General features: G+C 34.8%; 1 protein-coding gene across 1 annotated transcript in view; it reads left to right on the forward strand.

The window, feature by feature from the left end:
• Window positions 1-22,111, forward strand: part of KCNH8 (potassium voltage-gated channel subfamily H member 8) — a 345,406-nt gene that overhangs the window by 244,548 nt on the left and 78,747 nt on the right. The window contains exon 9 of the mRNA XM_017522526.2: window positions 12,849-13,046. Within this exon, the coding sequence (XP_017378015.1) occupies window positions 12,849-13,046 (198 nt within the window). The remainder of the gene's footprint in view (window positions 1-12,848; window positions 13,047-22,111) is intronic.

Here is a 22,111-nt window from a genome sequence, read left to right on the forward strand (position 1 = left end):
GTTCATGACCAAGAATTCAAAAGCAAATGCAAGAAAACAAAAAATAAATAGACCTAATTAAACTAAAAAGAAAGAAAAGATCAGAAGAATGGGAGAAAATGTTATCAAACTATGCATCTGACAAAGGACTAATATTCAGAATCTGCAAGGAACTCAAGCAAATCAACAAGAATAAAAAACAAAGATGGCAAAGGACATGAACAGACAGTTCTCAAAAGAATACATACAATGGCCAACAAACATATTGAAAAGTATCTTAAAATTATTTCTAAAATTAAAAATGTGCAGTTTTTTGCATTATGAGTATTTCAAAATAAAGTTGAATGAAATCCCTGATTCTAGGAAGAATTATACCAAATCCATCCCCATATTATTTGTGGTTTCCCTGCTACACACACACACACACACACACACACACACACACACATTCACTCACAGAGAGAATGTTAGCCGTTATATTAAATATCAGTGCAAACCCAGCTTTTCTTATGGTTTCTGATTTTAATACCTTGGAAGAAAAGAAAAACATTTGAAGTTTGAAAACTTGTAGGTTGCATATACTTTACATGACTTCTTGTTCTGTACCCTTAACTTGAGCCAATTCACATGAGTTTTTCCCCATAAATGCCTTATATTTACTCAACCTAGTGATTATTATTCATGTCCTTTCGACTGTCCTAAATGTACTTTATCTCCATCTCTGTTCATCCAAATTCTACTCATTCTGTACAGTACAATTTGAATACTTCCCTCCTTCTTTAAACTCTTTCTGGTTGCTCCAGCTAGGAGTACTTAGTTCAGTCAACCTTATGTTGCCTTGTTTACACTTGTATTAGAATTTCTCCAATAGACTGCAAGACAATAAAGACCTTTCTCCCTTATTTTTGTATCTCACACAGCAACCTGAACATTGTGCATGGTCACTAAATATTTTTTAAGTGAGAGACTTTTTAATTATCTAATTAGGGTCTAGAGACTAACAGAAAGATGGACTCAATGAAGGTAATGTTTTAGTCCTCTGGTTCATGGAAAGTCTCCCCTTCATTACTGGTGGAAGGAAATGCAAAGGGAACTGGTCTGAAGGTAAACTTGACTGGGAACAGGATAGGAGAACAGAATATTCAGGAATCAAATCTTGTCATGAAGGGGCAATTGCTGGCAAAAACAAAACAAAAAACAACAACATTGACTTTGTTTAGTTCAGTTCTAGTACAAAGTGTCAAAGATAGACTTTAACAATCTGCAGAATGTTCAGAAAAGGAAAAGCAGACACAGAAATTAGTGTCATATGACCTTGAAAAAGACTACCATATAGAGGAGATGAGGCTGGAGCTGAGGTGTTGACAATTTTATTTTTAAACACTGAAAATTGCTGTAATATTACCTAAAAGAGTAGAAATAGGGCCAGAGAATGGAGAAGAAATGGAGGCGGATTTGGACTTAACAACAGACTTTAAACGTGTCAGGACCATGACAATGAGGAGAATCATGTGTTCTTGGATTCTTAGCTCTTGTGGAAACTGGAGCTAAACTCTGCCTGCCACAAAGGCCTGGGATAGCCAGAGCGCCCTGGCTTCTTAGCTTCTCCCTCAGAGTCCCTGATGCTGCTCCCTCAGTCCTGCTGGGCTATGCTCCTGCTGTGCTCTGGTGTTCCTGGAATTCCATATTCCCATTGTTGCTGTGCCTGTTGCACAGCAAGATGTACTTCTGGTGCATGGCCAAAGTTGGAGAGTTCTTTCCCTGGGGAACACCTGTAAAACTTGCACGTGGAAATTAAAACATGCTTCCTGAAATTTGAGTTTCTTGAAAATACCATCCAATGACATATAATGAAGACATTTTTTTCCAGATTGGTAGGGCAAGACTCAGGCAAGTGTGTACATTAAATTTCTGTTAGCTTGTATGGTTTTCATATCCCCACACCTCTCAGGTAGGTATGCATATTGGGACCCCTGATGTTCCCTGCACCAGAAGTAACTTTCTGATCATCATAATTTTCTCAAAATTAGTATGACATACAAGGATATAAAGTAAATTTGGTTTTACCATACATATCCAGGGGCTAGATGTCATTTGACTGAATGTTATAAGTTTAAATATTAGAGTGGATGGCCGCTGAGTTTGCTGTTAGCCTCATAACTGAGTGATATGATATGGTCTTGAACAGTAGGGGAGGTTGAACACTCAAAACTGTGACTTTGCTTCTTGGCAATCAGCCACTTTAGCAATCCCATTCTTCTTTCCACTTTTGCCTACTTTTAAACAAAATATATCATTGCTCTTGATCCTTTGGCATTTGCCCCTTTCATCCTATGTGTTTGCTCTTTGGTCAGTAAATATTTCCTTCTTCATGAAATGTATCTCCTTCTCCTTTCTGAAATCTCCTTTCCTTTCCCTTTTGTCTTGAGTTGGTGATTCACATTTATTCATGATTTTGATTAATAAAATGTCTCATCTCATATAATAAGTGTCACAGGGCAAAGCACCAAAGGATGCCAATGGACATGGCTAGGAACAGAAACATAAAAAGTTATGCCAAAGAGGTAAGCAGTCTCTATCTTTAAAGTAAGATGAGTTGGATCTAGATATCGACTAATCATATCCTTCAATGTTTAAAGGATATTGGCCCATTGTTCTGGCAGTGCTTAAAAAAAAAACAAAAAAAACACTGTCAATTCTAGTTAGGTTTATCTATTTAAAACTAGATACTGTACTTTGGTTAAAATGTGAATTAAACCAGCTTTTGTGTGCCATGCTGGAGCCTAAACCACCTTTTGTCCTTCTTTCCATTCTTTTAAATCCATTGAAAAGACATTATAATTGCCAAATAATAGATTTCTAAACAGATAGTTGGCATAAGTGAAATTAGAAGTCAAATGTCAATGAATGGTATGGCTAAAATGTGATTTGAAGTTCTTAGTTTATTCAATATTTTTGATAAGGTCCAAGAAATTATATAGGAAATGGGTTCTTGTAAACAAAATTTATGAGGTTATCAATGTCTTCAAAGCATAGGTATAACCTATGTCAATATCTTGCAAAGTTCACAAGACCGTAACCAAAGAATTCTATAGCTGGAAAATGAACCACTGAGAAGATGCTGAGAGTTCAATCTGTGGTTCTGAAAAGTTCTTCTGTTACCAATCTTTTCATACACAGAACATTAACACACCCTCCCACCAACTGCCTTTGGAATAATAGCTAGAGTTTCTGGGAGAAGGGGTGGGTAAGTGTTCAAAACAATTTTCATGCTCAAGGTCTGCAGTAGGTAGATAGTAGACAACATGAGAAATTCCTATTTGCAGGTGGAAGAAAACAGCACTTAGAAAAATCTACTGGGGTAGCCATTTCTATGAAATCAATCAGAAGTTCATTAATATCAAAACCTTGACTAACAAGAAGGATCAGGAGGTAGGAGCATATTAAAAAGTGTAATGACTTTCAGTTCAGAAAAACCCAGATTCAAAACCTGGTCCTTCTCCCTAACAGATGTCCACCCTTGGTTATGTTTTGTTTTAACCTTCTTAAGTACCAATATTTTAATATCAACATTTCAGATTGTAATGCATTGTTCTTAGAGTTGTAAGAAATTAAATTACCTGATGTAGTATTCAAGTAAATACTATATAAAGTACTTAGCACACTAGGTCATGGTCTCCTACACAAATACACAAAAAAGATTATTACAACATACTATTGTTATCATAAGGAATCAAGTGACAGCAAAGTAAATCAATGCCAGAAAATATTCTGACTCTATGTCTTAACCATTTAATGTCTTCGGTACCTAATAAGGAAAGTGTCATTTGTATATATGAATGATGTAAGGTCTTTGATTTCTAAGAATGATACAATTGTGTACATTATTTTCTACTTATGGAATTGGGATGCTAAATTAATATTTTATATAGGGTTAGCAATCTATAAATTGCTTTGGGCAGTATGGTTTTCAATAATGAAGGATTTTTGAAGTCTGCATAACTTTCAGTAAAACAGAAATCCCATATTCCTTTGAAACATCAGCAACGATAATAAAAGTATTATATTGAGTGCCCTCTACATGTAATACTGCATTCTGCTAAGCACTTTGTGTGAATCATGTCACTTATCCTCACAACAGTCTATGAAGTAAGTCATTATCATATTCTCCATTTTAGTGAGAACACTGAAAGAAGAATAAGTAAACTTACATTACATGACCACTGAGAGACAGAACCAAGACATAAAAAAGTCAGGTAACATAATTTCAAGACAAGATTGCTTATGCAATCTTCATATGCTGCATTGCTTGCCTTCTGAGTTATCAAGGTTTACTGCACTACCTAGGTCTGACACATTTCTCTGTACTCACGTTTCTCTTCTGCATTTCGCTGTATTTCTTGTTCTCTTGTGTGTTGTCTCTCTGCATTCTATCTAATTCTTATTTTTCAAAATGACTGTGCCCACCCCCCCATAGGTCTCTCCAAGACAATGTCATTGCCCTGCGTTTACTTCAAAGCCAATCGCTTCACCACACACTGGCTGAAAACTTATTTTGGAATGTTCATGCAAACTCCCACTACCTATTGTTTTTCACACCTACCAAGCCATGAAACAAAGTTACTTATACGTTTGTAAATGCATAAGAGTCAGAATTCACTCTTCTAACAAAACTTGACACCTCAAAATTGGTGTTTCCTTTTGATACTTGGACATTTCCTAGAAACATGAATAAAAATCTTTTAGAACAGTTTCTTAACTTTTAAGTTTAGAAGTACAAACACAGGTTTGTTATATAGGTAAACTTGTTTCATGTGAGTTTTTGTACAGATTATTTCATCACCTAGATATTAAGCCTAGTATGCATTAATTGATTTTCCTGATTATCTACCTCTTCCCACCCTCTGCCCTCTGAAAGGCTCCAGTGTGTGTTGTTCTCACTGTGTCCATGTGTTCTCATTATTTAGCTCCCACTTATAAGTGAGAATATGCAGTATTTGGTTTTCTGTTCCCGCATTAGTTTGCTAAGGATAATACCCTCCAGCTCTGTCCATGTTCCCATGACAGACTTGATCTTGTTTTTTTCTGGCTGCATAGTATTCCATGATGTATATCTACCACATTTTCTTTATCCAGTCTGTCATTAGGCCATTTAGGTTGATTTCATGTCTTTGCTATTATGAATAGTGCTGCAATGAACATATGCATGCATGTCTTTAAAATAGAATGATTTATATTCCTCTGAGTACATACCCAGTAATGGGATTAATGGGTCGAATGTATTTCTGTTTAATTCATCTAGACTTAATTTTTGTATATGGTGTAGGGAAGGGGTCCAATTTCAATCTTCTGCATGTGGCTAGCCTGTTATCCCAGCACCATTTGTTAAATAGGGAATCATTTCCCCATTGCTTGTTTTTGCCAAGTTTGTCAAAGATCAGATAGTTGTAGGTGTGTGATCTTATTTCTGGATTCTCCTTTCTGTTCCATTAGTCTATGTGCCTGTTCTTTTTTTTTTTAATTGCACTTTAGGTTTGGGGGTACATGTGAAGAACATGCAAGATTGTTGCATAGGTACACACGTGGCAGTGTGATTTGCTGCCTTCCTCCCCCTCACCTATATCTGGAATTTCTCCCCATGCCATCCCCCCCAACTCCCCACTCCCCACTGTCCCTCCCCTATTTCCCTCCAACAGACCCCAGTGTGTAGTGCTCCCTTTCTTGTGTCCATGTGTTCCCATTGTTTAACACCTGCCTATGAGTGAGAACATGCGGTGTTTGATTTTTCTGCTCCTGTGTCAGATTGCTGAGAATGATTGTACCAGTACCACGCTCTATTGGTTACTGCAGCCTTGTAGCATACTTTGAAGTCGGGTAGCATGATGCCTCCAGCTTTGGTTTGTTTTTTTTTTCCTTTGGATTATCTTGGCTATTCAGGCCCTTTTTTTGGTTACATATGAATTTAAAAATAGTTTTCTTTTAGTTCTGTGAAGAATGTCAATGGTAGTTTAATAGGAGTAGCATTGAATCTATAAATTGCTTTGGGCAGTATGGCCATTTTAATAGTATTAATTCCTTTTATGCCTGAGCATAGAATGCTTTCCCATTTGTTTGTGTCATTTGATTTTCTTTAGCAGTGTTTTGTAGTTCTTCTTCTAGAGATTTCTCATCTCTCTAGTTAGCTGCATTCCTAGGCATTTTATTGTGAATGATAGTTTGAGATTTGGTTCTCAGGTTGACCATTGTTGATGAATAGAAATGCTAGTGATTTTTGCATGTTGATTTTGTATCCTGAGACTTTGCTGAAATTGTATATCAGCTTAAGAAGCTTTTGGGCTGAGACAATGGGGTTTTCTGGATATAGATTTATGTCATGTGCAAACAGAGACCGTTTGACTTCCTCTCTATTTGAATATGCTTTCTTTCTTTCTCCTGCCCGATAGCCCTGACCAGAACTTCCAATAATATGTTGAATAGGATTGGTGAGAGAGAGCATCCTTGTCTTTTGCCAGTTTTCAAGGGGAATGCTTCCAGCTTTAAGCCACTAAGCATGATGTTGGCTGTGGGTTTGTCATATGTGCTATTATTTTGAGGTATGTTCCCTCAATACCTAGTTTATTGAGAGTTTTTAACATGAAGGGATGATGAAATTTATCAAAAGCCTTTTCTATATCTATTAATGGCCTGGGTTTTGTCTTTAGTTATGTTTATGTGATGCATCACATTTACTGATTTGTGTACATTGAACCAACCTTGCATCTCTGGCATGAAGACAACTTGATTGTGGTGGATAAGCTTTTTGATGTGCTGCTGGATTCAGTTTGCTAGTATTTTGTTGACTGTTTTTGCATTGATAATCATTAAGGGTATTGGCCTGAAGTTTCCTTTCTTTTTTGTACCTCTGCCAGGTTTAGGAATCAGGATAATGCTGGCCTCATGGAATGAGTTAGAAAGTAGTCCCTCCTTTTCAATTTTTTGGAATACTTTCAGTAGTAATGGTACCAGCTCTTCTTTGCACAGCTAGTAGACTTCAACTAGAAATCTGTGTAGTCCTGGATTGTTGTTTTTTGGTTTTTTTTTTTTTAGTTGGTAGGCTATTTATTACTGCCTCGATTTCAGAACTAGTTATTAGCCTGTTCAGAGATTTAATTTCTGTTTCAATCTTGGGAGGGTGTATATGTCCAGGAATTTATCCATTTCTTCTAAATTTTCTAGTTTATGTGCATAGAGATGTTTATAATATTCCCTTATGGCTGTTTTTCCGTGGGGTCAGTGGTAATATCACCCTTATCATTTCTGATTGTGTTTATTTGAATCTTCTTCATTAGTCTAGCTAGTGGTCTATTTTATTTTTTCAAAAAACCAGCTCCTGGATTCATTGATCTTTTGAATGAATCTCTTCATTATTTCTATCTCCTTCTGTTCAACTCTGATTTTTGCTATTTCTTAACCTCTGCTAGTTTTGGGATTTGTTTGCTCTCAGTAGAACAGTTTCAATACCAAGCTAAGGTAAACAAAATCCAGTGAACTTTTTAACAGGTTATTTGTATACAATATTCAAACATTATTTGGTCTAATTTATTTTACAGTTACTTTTATGATTATGAGAAAATGCATCCCTCTCCAATATTTTTGGAAAAAATGTAATTAAAATTTTCTTTTGAAGTTTTGCAAACCAGGGAAACTTGAGATGCCTTTTCAACAGATGACAAAACCCTATCCTTTTAAGTTAAATAACTGCCAGGGAACTACCAAAAACAGTTGAGAAATGATGTACAAATTTGAGATAAGACCTGTCACTTCATTTTTCCTCTCTAGCTTTTCACCAGCCTGAAACTTTTAGAGAAAAGAGAGGACAAGAAGGAAATTTGGGGCAGATAATTAATGTAAACTTTAGCATATCAATAATAAAATAATTTGGCTGGACTTAATTACTTTTATCCCAAATTGTCTTCCTAAAACATGTTTTTGTTGTGATTAATGCAAGTGATGAGTACTTTCAATTAAGATTTTCTTACTGACTAAAAAGGCTTGTTCGTAAATGATACTCTGAGCTCAGGCACAAATGTGTGTCCCACAAAGCTGTTTAAGCCATGAGAAACTCTAGAGTAACTATCCATGAAATAAATGCCCATGTTGGGGCACAGATCTGAAAGCATTTTGAATTATAAGTATTTTATGTAAGAAGGTTAAATGCAGTGGTCCATAGTTTATGTTCTGCCAACTTAACCATGAGCCTAATCTTTGTTACACTTTTTTCTATTGTTAGCCGAGACTTAAGAGGCATTTGGAAGTGCCCCAGTTAGCTGGAAACAGATGGCCTGTTCTTTTCCTTCTTAGAATTAACCATAGAGCTCTATAGAAGCTGCTCAACTCTGGCTTCAGGTTGTTTAGGGTGTTTTTGTTTGCTTGTTTTTTGGTTTTTAGGTTTTTTTGTACATGTGATGGTGGTCTATTTTAGCAGTTTACAATGTTGTACAGTCTTTCAATTAATAATTGCTTAAGTGAAATGCTATACTTTAGTAATCAATGTTCAAAATGTTCCTATCATACAAACTTTTCAACTTTTATGAGACTACTATGAACTGGCAACCTCTGGACTAGTTTAGCACAAGTGGCACATTTTTTTCTTGACAGTACTAACAATATATAATATTGCTTGCTCTGGAATGTTGTTCAGCAATAGAAAAAGAGTACAAATGATACATGAGAATGTGAAAATCTTCCATCTTTACCTCATCAATATTTGCTGATAGATCTTCCCTCAAATAATTAAAGATAAATTCGAAAATCATGCTTTATTACACAGAATTTTGCTTTAAAAAAGGTCATTTGTGAAGAAGCATTACAGAATATTATTTCACAAAATCTTAGATGTGAAAGCAAACCAGAGATGACTCAATCACTTCATATTTTAGTTTAAAAAATGGAATTCTATGAAGGCCCACAGAGCTACTCAATTAGTAGCAAGACCAAGAGTAGAATCCCAATAGAGCAACAGATACGAAATCTCAAGCTTTTCTCTGATATTTGATCTTATTCAGTATTTGTAGCAGTAATACCATACTTCACCAGTAACCCCCCACACCTCCATCTCCCTTTCACAGACATAAAGACACGCACACACACAAAGACTTCTGAAACTTAACCTGATATCTCTCAGTCGCTTCTGCAGCTGAGTATTCCCATGCTTCAGGCCCTTGCTTAGGAGGCTAAAGAGGCTAGAGAAGCTCTCAAGTTGTCCCCCATCGTAATCATTTTCTTCCAGTGCTCTGCCTCTCCCAGCAAACTGATTGCTACCTTTTGCATCACAAAAATCACAGTGCTTTTCCACCTCCTACCCTAATGAAGTCCACAAGGATGATTAAGTGGATCTTCAGAATTGTGGAGAGAGGGGAAACAAATGTTAGTTATTTTTTATGCTTGAAATTTGCATTTGACACTTCTTAATTACTGTTAAAGTAATATTCAGATTCTAAATACCAAGGTATGCTATGTTTATATTGTAGATTGCATTTGGATAATTCTATTTTCTCTGGTATGATGTTGTGCTTTTGGGACACATTTTTCCACTAAAGTGGGAAGTATGCACTTATTTAATAATGATCTCAACGCAGCACAATTTAAAATGATAATTTGAAATGATCTTTTGTACAGCATCAAGAGATAACTATACAAATGAACTCTTGTATATTTAATAATGTATTTAAAGCTTGAAAACTGCTAAGAGTAAATCTTAAATGTTCTCTGCACACACACAAAAAGATAATGTGAGTTGATGGATATGTTACTGGGCTTGATGGTGGTAATCATTTCATAATATATAAGTATATCGAAATATCATGTCATATACTATAAATATATAAAATTTGTATTTATTTAATTATACCCCGATAAAACTGAAGAAAAAATCAAAATATGTCCAAAAGACCACTGTAGGAAAAAATGCAACAAAATGATTACCTCTGGGTTAAAATTCTGATCATGCCACTTTGAACAAGTTATTGAATGTCTCTGAGCCTTATTTTTCACCTCTTTAAAGTAGAGATAACAATTCCTAAGTCTTTGTAATTATTAATGAAATAATGAATCAAAATTTGGACTGTAATTGTATCTATTCCATAGGGTTAGTACACGTAAATGAGATGGGATGTACCATTTTAGCAGAGTATCTAGAGCACAGGTAGCACTTGGGAAAATGTTAACGGTGTGCTAACCTGCTGATAAGGAAACCCTCATGTGCTGCTAGCTACCTTCTTTTACAACATGGCTCATTCATACCAAATTAAGTAAAACACCATTTTGAATTAAAGGTGTGATTAAGTACTTGCTAATTATTTCTCCCCTTTCTCTCTACACACATCGTTGAACAAACATCTGAATCTCATTTCACAAGCTTATCTTTTACCTGGTGTTTTTTCATATTATGGAAGTATTTTATATAACCAGAGTTTCTCCATAGGTTTTTGTTAAATAACATGCTCACATTCCTTATATTAAACCTAAAATATCTGTTAATTCACCAAATGCTAACATAAATCAGACTTTTTAGGAATACATCTGTTGTATAAAACAGATCACACCTGTACACATTGTGAATGAACACATATAAATAGTAAACCAAAGTATATTGTTGTAGGAAATCTAAAGAGTAAAATAAACTCCTATTTAGAGTTAAAAGTATGTAATTAAGCAAAATACTGGGTCTATGGTTAGTATGCAATGAAAAATACACCGATTGGATTATGCTGATAAACTCTTCTAGGAATGATTCTTAAGAGTCATTGTCTTTGAAACTAATTATTTCATAAATTTATTTTATTCATGAAATCTATTTTACTAATGATATTATTTTATGATATCTTTTGTTTTTATCATAAGTCAATGTATTCAGTAAATTTATGAATATATTTTGTATATTCTTTATGTTGTATACATTATGTTGTATATTCTTTTTTCTTCAAAATGTTCTTTAGGAAAAAGAAATTTGAGCAGAAACAGACTGTTCTAGGACATTCTTTCTTTTAGATACATGAGTTTCTCCAGCATAAAAAATGATTGGATTCCAAATTGGTTAAATTGCTTCTTCTGTAACAGTACAGTGACATGCTGTCTTGTTACAGTGGAACATGTGCTCTCATTTCAGATGAGCTTTTCTGTGAAAAAGTTTTATTTGGCCCACATAGCCAATCCCTGAATTGTGGGTGTTACCTACTTTCCGTGTTACCAGTTTTTTTCATCATCATTATTGCTTCTGCTTCATTAGCTGTAACACAGTTCAGGGCAACCCTTTTAAAGAATGAGATGTTTCTCAAAATAGACAAAACAGTTGGCTAGACAGAAAAGAGATATCAACAAAATTAGATCTGTTGTCTGTGTGTTACTCCCTGAACCACTTCAGAGGCACATCATCTCACACGTGTGTAAATGAACAAACATTGAGTAGGCATATCATCTGTGCATTCCAACACAAACCTTTATCCTATTTTATTAAGGAAAGTAAATGATAAGCAAAGTGATTTTGTTCAGAGAATACAGGACCAAAACCACCAAATACATTATCGGTTTGGACCCTGTGAGCTCTTTTTAGCAAGCCTTCTAGGTGTTTCTGATGCAAGCTAAAGGTTGAAAAACACTCTGTAGAAACGCAGAAGGTATAAGGCACAGTTCTTGCCCCTAAGCACTTCTCCTTGGTCCCAAGGAATTCCCAGCTGCTTCAAATGTGCATTTTAATTACCTAGCACAGCTTTATAATCTATAAGCTTGGTTGATAGCGATAATATTATTACTGCTTAAGAGTGCAATGGGTTTTCATCTCTTGAGCAGCCATTCAATGAAATGTTTATTAGAAAGTAGTAGTATCCATTACAAAAAGCCTTATGAACATTATGAGTTCAGCTGCATTGATATTGTTTGTTGCAACACATAGACATAGAGAGGAGGAGAGAATCATAAAATATAAAATCTTGAGGGACACATAAAATCTTAAAGGACAAATATTTTCAGTAAAAAATTTCAAAGTGTTTCCTGTGTTGTGTTTAAAGAGAAATGATATTAAGATGATACTTGGTATCTTCTCATGTTTATTAATATATGTTGTTTACAGCTTTCTGACAGCATAATATACAATGAACTATATATATATTTATAAAGCATTTAATTTGATAAATTTGGACACATATATACATAGTATCATAAAAGAGTTTGTAGATGGGCATTCAATTCTAATAAATTGCAAGTATTGATTACTTGTACAAGATTTCCCCCTTCCAACCCTAATTTCAGAATGGGGCTGCAGAAAAAGCTTCCTGAGTAAAGTAACATGAGCTGAGATTTGTAAGACAACTGTATACAGCCCCAGGTGAATACAAAGGGGACGAGTTTTACATAATGGAAATAAAGTCCATCTCACCTAGACTTCTAGACTTCTCACCTCTGACGTCTAGACTCAGGGCTGTTGTAATTTATCATCACATTGTGTTTTGAAATATTTACTCAGTCTTTTTGTTTCTTATAATTCCAAATGAGACGAGCTTAACAGGGCAAGTGAAATAAACAACACTGTTTCTGAGAGTAGCCATCCTTGCAGTTTGTTTCTTGCATTAGAGTAACTTGTTTAGATTTGACCATCAATCCAGTCAGGAATTCATATTTATATGCTGTGTGTATTATAGAGAACAGCATGAGTAAAATTGTATTTTCACTTTTATAGAATGAAATCTAATAGCTTGCCTTTAATTTCCATTTTACCTTCTTCTTCCCCCGAGCAAATTATTACCTCCCCAAATGTTCATTTATTATTACTCTTATGTGCTAATACTGAGACTTCACTTTTTGTTCTCTAACTTGCATTATTTCCTCCATTGCAGGTTGGCTTCATGAGTTGGGAAAGAGACTGGAATCTCCATACTATGGAAACAATACCTTGGGGGGCCCATCGATCCGAAGTGCCTATATTGCCGCTCTGTACTTCACGCTGAGCAGCCTCACCAGTGTGGGCTTTGGGAACGTTTCTGCTAATACAGATGCAGAAAAGATCTTCTCCATCTGCACCATGCTGATTGGTGGTAAGAGAACATCTTTTATAGCAAGAAGAGGAATTGTGCCTGCCTGTCACTGCCTGTTTACTCTGTCCTGAAATACGATAAATTGGTTAACACTGGAAGATTCTAAAAGTGCTAATTAGATAGTCTAGATGCAACACTGTTGTTGTCTCTGTGGTTTCATATGAAAAGAGACTTGAGAGATTAACACACTAGAGCATGCATTTGAGAAGAATGGGGCTAGATTAACATGTGGGGCTCCTATATAGAATCATTACCTCTACAGCTTATTGGTTTAACCTGCAAAGGTAAGATGAAGTAAGAGGTGGCCATGTAGGCAAATTTATAATACACAGTTGCCCTGCCCACTAGGATATGTACCCTGGACAGTGGCTTAGAACATGACTTTCCCTAGATCCTCCAACTTACTTTTACATGTGACCTCTTTCTGGTCCACATTGTGGCCTTGAATCTAGGGATCAAGTCCATTTCAAACTCTTCACTCAGTTTCTTCATCTTTCAAGTGATGTATTAGACAAGAGGCACCTGTGGTTCTATCTCTGATGTAATATTATATGACTAGGAATAAACGCTGCTCTCTGTAAAGCAAGGGTATTAGCAAAATCCAGCAGTACTTCTCCCAATAACAAAACAAATTTCCTTTAGATGTGAATGTATTTTCATAGTCTTCACACTTCTCTCTCTAGGCAACTCTTTTATAAGAGACTCAGTGCAAGAGGGTAGTTGATTCAGCAAACATCTATCCCCACTCCTGGAATGAAAGCCCCAAATACTTGGGAAATCTCAAAACATTAAAAAGTTAGGAAACTTGCCTAATATGCTCTCTAGAGAATTTGATGACAATCAAAAATAAGGAACAAATATTTCTTATATGAACATAACAAAATAGTTTGCATTTTATACTTCTCTTCAAGGAAATCACATTTTTTAAAGCATTGAGAATATTTTTTAAAGCTGGCAAGCTCCATACTCAGTTAAAGTAAGAGACAGCTATACTTAATTCATAAATATACATAAAGACTATAAAAACTGAGACTGGTAGATGCCAAATGTGAGAAGAGATGGGAAGAAGTGACAAGAGGGTCTAGCATGTCAAATCTCAGAAAGCATCAGCAAAAATACACTTCCTAAGTGTGAGGTTCATGATATAAAGTACAGAAGTTATCAAACTCTTTTGTTACAAGTAAGAGTGCCAAGTGAGCAAGTTTGGTAGAGAAGAAGGCTCAACTCACAAAGAATCACACAGACCATTCATATTTGCAGAGATCATCCTAACAAAATACAATAATTCTAAATATATTCATAAAGCTATTACTGTTATTAAAGAAGATCACAAACAGAAATGAAGTATCTTAGAAAAGATAGGTTAAAAATAAGCTAAAATAGCAAAGCAAAGATGCAAAAGAAAAAAGCAAAGCCATCTTATGCACAAAGATAAAATTGAAGGAAAAAGGGAATAGATATTGCAAAGAATATAATGAGTAATAAAGGATAAAAAGAAGGAAAGAAAAAGGAACTGAAGGGAAGGAAGAAAAAGAGAAAAAACAAAAAGGGAGAAAAAGAGGGAAGGGAGAGAGAGAGATCACGGATGGAAAGCAGGCAGGCAGGCAAAAGAAAGAAAAAGAGTGAGTGACAAAGACAGAGAGGAACGAACTTAAAAAGAGTAGAGAAAACTCTAGCAGTAGAAAGCAGGCTAAGGACAGCCAACGTATGAATGATACTTCGTAATGCATAAAGAAATTTTAATAAGAGTCAACAGCAAAGAAGGACTTTTCACTATGTAGCATTTAACATATATATATATATATATATATATATATATATTTTACAAATTTGGATAACATGAATTATTGCATGTAATTTTTTTAAGCAGGAAGAAAAGAACAAGCTAGACAGAGGCACAATAGGAAGGAAGGAAAACAACAGGCCTGATTCAACCATTTATGTATTCAAATGTTGTATTAGTTTGTTCTCATGGTGCTAATAAAGACATACACAAGATTGAGTAATTTATAAAGAAAAAGAGGTTTAATGGACTCACAGTTCCACATGGCTGGGAGGCCTCACAAACATGGTGGATGGCAATGGAGGAACACAAGCACATTTTACATGGTGGCAGGCAAGAGAGCGTGTGCAGGAGAACTGCCCTTTATAAAATCATCAGATCTCGTGAGACTTATTCACTACCAGGAGAACAACGCAGGAAAAAGCAGCCCCCATGATTCAACTACCTCCTACCAGGTCCCTCCACACAACATGTAGAGATTATAGGAACTGCAATTCAAGTTGACATTTGGATGGGAATATGGCCAAACCCTATCAAATGTATAAACAAATACTTACTGAATGCCTATCATATGCCAACATCAATATATAATAAAATGTAAACATTTATTAGTTGTTATGCTCCATTCTCCAAGTGTTCTAACACAATATCATAATTTTTAAGCAAATCTATTGGGGTTGGCACCATTATTATTTCATATAAGACAATTTATCATATATTTTTATCTTTTATTTTTTTGTTGTGGTAAATTAATTATGTGACTTCTATAACTAAATGAGACTTAACATTCCTGGGATAAACATAACTTGATTAGGATGCATTACTTTCTAAAAATCATAGATCTGGATTCAGTTTGTTAATATGCTTAAAATTTTGTATCCATATTTGTGAGTGATATTGGCCCACATTTTCCTTTTCTATCAGGACCTTGTATAATTTCAATATCAAAATTATGCTACATCCATAAAATGAGTTGGGAAATGCTCTTTATTATTACTATAAGTTCTGGGATACATGTGCAGAATGTGCAGGTTTGTTACATAGGTATTCACGTGGCATGGTGGTTTGCTGCATCCATCACCCCATCCTCTACATTGGATATCTCTCCTAATGCTATCCCTATTCTAAACCCCACTCGCTGATCTCCCTCCCCAGCCTCCCACCCTCTGACAGGCCTCGGTGTGTGACGTTCCCCTCCCTGCATCCATATGTTCTCATCGTTCAACATCCACTTATGAGTGAGAACAATTAGCATGTTCTCTTAATGACCTTAATTCACGCTATCACTTTGAGTTTTGAACCTTATAATAGCAGATGGCTCCTACAGGTTTCCTTGCATGACGGATGTGATATGAGTGTGTGGGTCTTAAGCAATTGGTCACCCAGCATACAGTGAAATCAAAGTAGCATAAAAACAAACCTTCCCTCAAGGAGCTTATGATTCAGTTTGGAGAAGATAGGCTGAAACCTGTGGAAAGAGTTTTAAACGATACCAGGCAGTAAATGCTAAGTGCCAAATCAGTTAGGAAGTTCAGAAGCAGTTAGAGTTTCTTGGAAAGACAGTGCTGTGGCAGAGTTGTTAAAGTAGCATGCTGGGACTATACCAACTGTAACAAGCTCTTGACTGATGTAGAGCAGTGACTGCCTAGGGAGCAGAGAACAGGAATTCTCATTTTCTGAAGAGCTACAATGTGCCAGGCCCCATGGTGACTGTTTCATATCCAGCATTATGACTTTGATACTTTCCATTCTCTGTGATAGCCCATATTTCAGCCAAGCAAAATCATAAGAATTTTGCAGATAAACACAGTCTATACTTATTTAATATTTGCCCATGTTTCTTCTACTCCTGATGAAAATTTTGGGAAATGCGCAAAGCTTAATTCTACTAACTTGACATTTCAAAAAATCTGTAAGATAATTGAGCTTATTCTCTATTGATCCACTTATTGTATTGTAATACTGAATCAAAAATTGTTAGGCACAACTTATTCCCTGCTGTTCTCTGTAGGTGGGTGCTACACTAATCACAAGGCCAAAAGATATGGGAAATAATCTGACAATGTCACTTTGTTACTTGTTTGTTGAATGTTTATTGAGCAAATATTCTGGTGCAAAATCAGTGCTCCTTGGTAAGGGGCATTAAAAAAATGTAGGTGACCTGAGCAGCACTTAGGAAATTAGCATGTTTGAAAGCCAAATGGCAACTAAGTGACTTGAATTTATTAAAGCTTTTCATATTTGTGTTTATGGAGAAATAATTTTATATTATTGTGAAAATTACCCTGGCTAGGAAAAATGATGCCTGCATTTTAATATTTCCTGATTAACCAATTACTTGAAAAACGTTGAGAACTAATCGTAAGAGCTCACAATATTGAGCAATTTGTTCATTTAATTCTCATAATACTGTGAGATACAGATTATTAATACCCCAATTTAGACATAAGGCAGCAAAGATTTAGTGAGTTTAAATGCAGGACTCACTAAGACCTGGCAAACTTTTTGTAAAATATTCATTTTATTATGTACTATAAATTGATTTTATTTAATTTTTATAAACAAATAATTATTTTTAAAAAGAAAAATCTAAAGTTTGTGTTACCACAGACTTAAGTCTAGGATATTTCACTAGGAATCCCCCACACAAGGCTGATGAAATCGCTATTGGCAAGGATGCAATATACTAGAAAAATAGGCAGTAGCAATATTAAATGAGAGAGGGGACTGCCAAAACTTCAGGTAGTTATCAAGGACAGAGATAATATTGCTCAGTGAGAAGAAATGAAAAAATGCTGACTGGATCCACCTGGGAGTCCTCTAGGAATCCACCAGAATTTCCACACGAGTTGTACGGATTTTATTTTATATATATACATATATAAAAAGCATATATTTACACTTATATATGTATATATATAAGCATGTTTGTATGTAGATAGCATATATGTATATATGTGTGTATACAACATATATACATTTGCTTATATATACATACATATAGACATATATAAGCATAAACTTCATATATATATATATATGTGTGTGTGTGTGTGTGTGTGTGATATAAAGTTTCCATTTAAGATGCCATATAAACTTTCTGTAATTATGGAGTGTACAAACCACTAATATATAGGAGGAATATTTAAAACTATAAATCGAGGAAATTTAAAGCAAAAATCGTTTCTAAAAATTATACCTAGACAAAACTGTATTTTGAGAGCACCCAAAATGAGTAAGTAATCCTAATAGCTTTAGATGAATGTTAGAGTTAATGAGTGAATTCAGTAAGGTTTGTGGATACAAGATCAATATGCAAAAAAAATTGCATTTCTATGTACTAGTAACAAATAATTAGAAATAAAACATTAAAAATCATTACAAAAACATTAAATATATATGAATAATTGTAACTAAAAATAGGTAAGACTTCTGCACAGAAAATTACAAAACATTAGTGAGAAAATAATAGAATGGTATACAATGGTGATGGTTGCTAATTATGGACTCAACATTGTGAAAATACCAGTTGTACTCGAAGTAATCTAAAGATTCAATGTGATCCCAATAAAAATTCCAGTAGATGTGTGTTTGTGTGTGGGTGTGTTTGAAAATTGACAAGTTGTTTCTAAAACTTAGTGGAAAAGAGCTAAAACCAGTCAAAGCTATCATGAAAAAGAACAAAATTGGAAGATTGTTGCTACAGATATCAAGATATATTTCGATGTGTTTCAAAGTTACAGTAATTAAAGTATGGTGTTTGTTCAATAATAGACCAATAGGCCAATGAAATAGAAGAAAGTTCAGAAACAGGCTCACATCTATGTTGTCACTTCATTTGCAACATAGATGCTACTTTCAAAAAATGTTGTTAGGCCAAATCTATATCTACCTGTTGGAAGACAATCTTGATTCCTCTTAAAACTGTACATAAAAATTAATTCCAGGTGGATTTTGATGTAAATGTAGGAGGGAAAACAATAAAACCTCTAAAAGGTAATATAGGAGAATATTCTTATGACCTGGGATTTGGCAAAGGTTTCCTAATCATGACACAAAAAGCCCTAACCATAAAGACAAAGAATGATCAACTGAATGGCAGAACTTCTTTTTTATCAAAAGACATTATTATAAATGTGAAGAGGGAAGCTACAAGACAGGAGAAGATCTGACAAAGGACTCTGATCTACTATATTTAAAGAACTGTTAAATCAGTAAGAAAAAAAACGGACAACTCCCCAAAATGGACAAGAGCTTGAAAAAACACCTCAAAAATAGATTTCCAATACCTGAATAGATGACAAACATATATATTTTAAAAAAGTGTTTGACATCATTAGGAACACGCAAATTAAAAGCAAAATTAGACACCATTTTACGTTCACCAAAATGATATGTTTAACAACACTTCAACCCTAAGTGTTTGAGAGGATATAGAACATCTTGACCTCTCCTATACTGTTGATGGGCATGTCAGTTGGTACAGCTTTGTCAACATCTACCAAAGCTGAATATACCTCTACTCTGTAATTCAACATTCCACTTCTGAGTATATAACCAATGGAAATGCATCTATACTTCAGAAGATAGATAGATAGATGATAGATAGATAGATAGATAGATGTCTATAGAAGCATTTTTGTAAGAATCTTAAACTGGGAATATCTATTAGAATAAATAATTGTAAAATACCTATTCAAGAGAGCATTATACACTAATATGACTAAATGAACTACTATGTCATGCAACCCTATGGATGAATATTACAAACTCAATGCTCAGCAGAGAAGTCAGACACAAAAAAGTTCATACTGTGTGATTTTGCTTAGAGAAAGTTTAAAGATAGGCAAAGCTTATTAATTGTAATATAATTGGTAACTGTTGTTACCTCTGGTGAGGGAATTGGTTAGTGACTATGAGGGGAACACAAGGGAAGCCTCCAGGATACCAACATTTTGTTTATTCATCTAGAGTGACAGGAGGTGGTGATTCTATAGCTATGTTTACTTTGAAAAATCTCAATGAGCTACACATTTAGCAAGTGTGTAACTTGTTCTATATGTATCTTTGATTTTAATTTTACCTTGTAAAATTTTAATAGATGAGCTAAAAATAATGTATCAAGTGTGAGTTAAGGAAAGAAGCAGAGTAATAGTGAGCTAATTCTTGCCTTTCATATCAGGTTGCTTTTAGGTTTGCCTTAATAATAATGAGTCAAGCAATGCAGTACAGTCATATTGTCCACAATTTTGGTGGCAACTGCAAAAATACCCCAAAAATTTATTTTAAAAGGTTAACTTTGGTGAGTGGGATGGGGGTGAAGGGATGGGTTTGGGCCTGACTGTTTATCATATATTTTTAAACAATTTGCTTACAATTACAAAACTTTTTTAAAAAGTATCAAACTACCAGTGGCTCAGAGGCTCATTTCAGTTCCGTAAATATTATGGCATACTTAAATTATGCCAAGAGCTGTGCTAGATACAGGGGAAACAAAGGTGAATATGATACTTTCCTTCAAGGAGTTCACAGTTTAATAATGGAAATAGGTACTTAAGCAGATATGTTCTTATTTATATCTTTTTCCATAATACACACTTAGAAAAAAATGAAAAACAAAGATAAAATTACACATAGCCTCAATATCAAAAGATAGTTTTCCAGATCTTCCATACATATTTTTTTAAATGTTTAGGTAGCACCTTTCATATTTTTTGCAACCAGACAAAATATACCAAAAAGATTTTCCCATGTCTTTAAAAATTCTATCATACTAAGCAGTGACTGCCTATAGTCACCTAACGAATTTGCCCCAGTTAATCGAGTTATCAGCACAGCTTTGGAGGTTGGATAAAGCTTCCTAGTAAATTATTGTTCATCGCTGAGAAGATATTCAGTTTCAATGAAGCATTATTATCACAAAGTAATCAAGGCTTCCCTTGGGTCCCCCCAGTGAATACACACACTACCCTGACAGTTTTATTGGATCCATATCATGAGATATGGTGTTCACAAATTCAGGCTGTTCTCAAGATGTCTTTGCACTGCCATTTAAATTCATCATTTAGGAAATTTTTCTCATCTCTATTCTCTCTGCCATCTGCCATCCACGAGCCAGTATACTTATAACCAAGAATGGAAATTTCCAGAGCAATGAGGAGGTGGGAGAGAGAAGGAGGGCAGCTAAGATTACCCAAAACCTGAGCTCTGGCCTCTTTTTATATCAGTAGAAAGTTTCCCCTACTTAGCCTCCAAAGCCACCACAAAATCGTTGGCTAAATTAATTAGCAATGATGCTGCACCCCAGGAGATCAGTGTTGTCCAAAATTCAGGAAAAGAAATTGAAGGGAGAAGGAAAAGGAGAAGGAAGGGAAATGAAAAGAGAAAGGAAAAGACAAAGGGAAAGAGAAAGAGAAAGACAGGCAGTTCTATAGAAACACTTCTTTCATTTGAGAACCGCTTACTTTTTTTCTTAGATGCCAATTGTTGAGGTTCTTTCCAGGACCTGATACTGAGATGAGATTTTACAAAATGCATTTTATGCAAAACTCCTACACACACACACACAAAGAGATGCCCACACACTCAGCAGGTCTAACACTCAAGAATTATATACATCAAATTTGCTAGAAATAAAGGAAAAGTAAGCGATAATTTCCAAACTGACCTGGATACAGAAGTTCTTGCGTCAAACTTTTATAGCAGATGGAATGATTTTCCCTGACAGTTACACACACTCTTTGCCAGAGTGAAATGATAACCAGTGACAGAATGGTCATAATAACTTTGGAAAATGAAAGGCTATGAAAACCAGAATTTTATTTTCTAACTACTTAAATTAGAAGTAGTTATCTATGCTGAAATGAGACTTTGAAATTGTGGTGACTCAGATATAGACTAGTACTTTTCAACAATACTTATGAATGCTACAATTAATCCATTAATTCATTTTATTGATAAAGTACAAATAGGATGCTAAAAAACTGAACATACTACTTCTGTTACTTTAAGTGCTTTACACATTATAATTAAGCAAAGCAAAGTTAAAATCACACACATAATTAAGGAAAGCAATGTTAAAATAAATGAAACAAAATTATTCTCCGTACTCGATTTAATCTCCATGAAAAGACTATTACATAGTGTTAAAGATGGTACAGCTTCCAAACACTTAGCCCATAAGTATATTAAGGGAGCCTTAAATCGATGTTTAATTTCTTTGACTTGGAGCAGAATCAGTTCTTTTCTTTGGTGAGTGTTTATCAAAAATAGAGCTCTTATC

This window comes from Cebus imitator, unplaced genomic scaffold (genome assembly GCF_001604975.1).
Source record: "Cebus imitator isolate Cc_AM_T3 unplaced genomic scaffold, Cebus_imitator-1.0 Scaffold24, whole genome shotgun sequence".
Classification (NCBI taxonomy): domain Eukaryota; kingdom Metazoa; phylum Chordata; class Mammalia; order Primates; family Cebidae; genus Cebus; species Cebus imitator.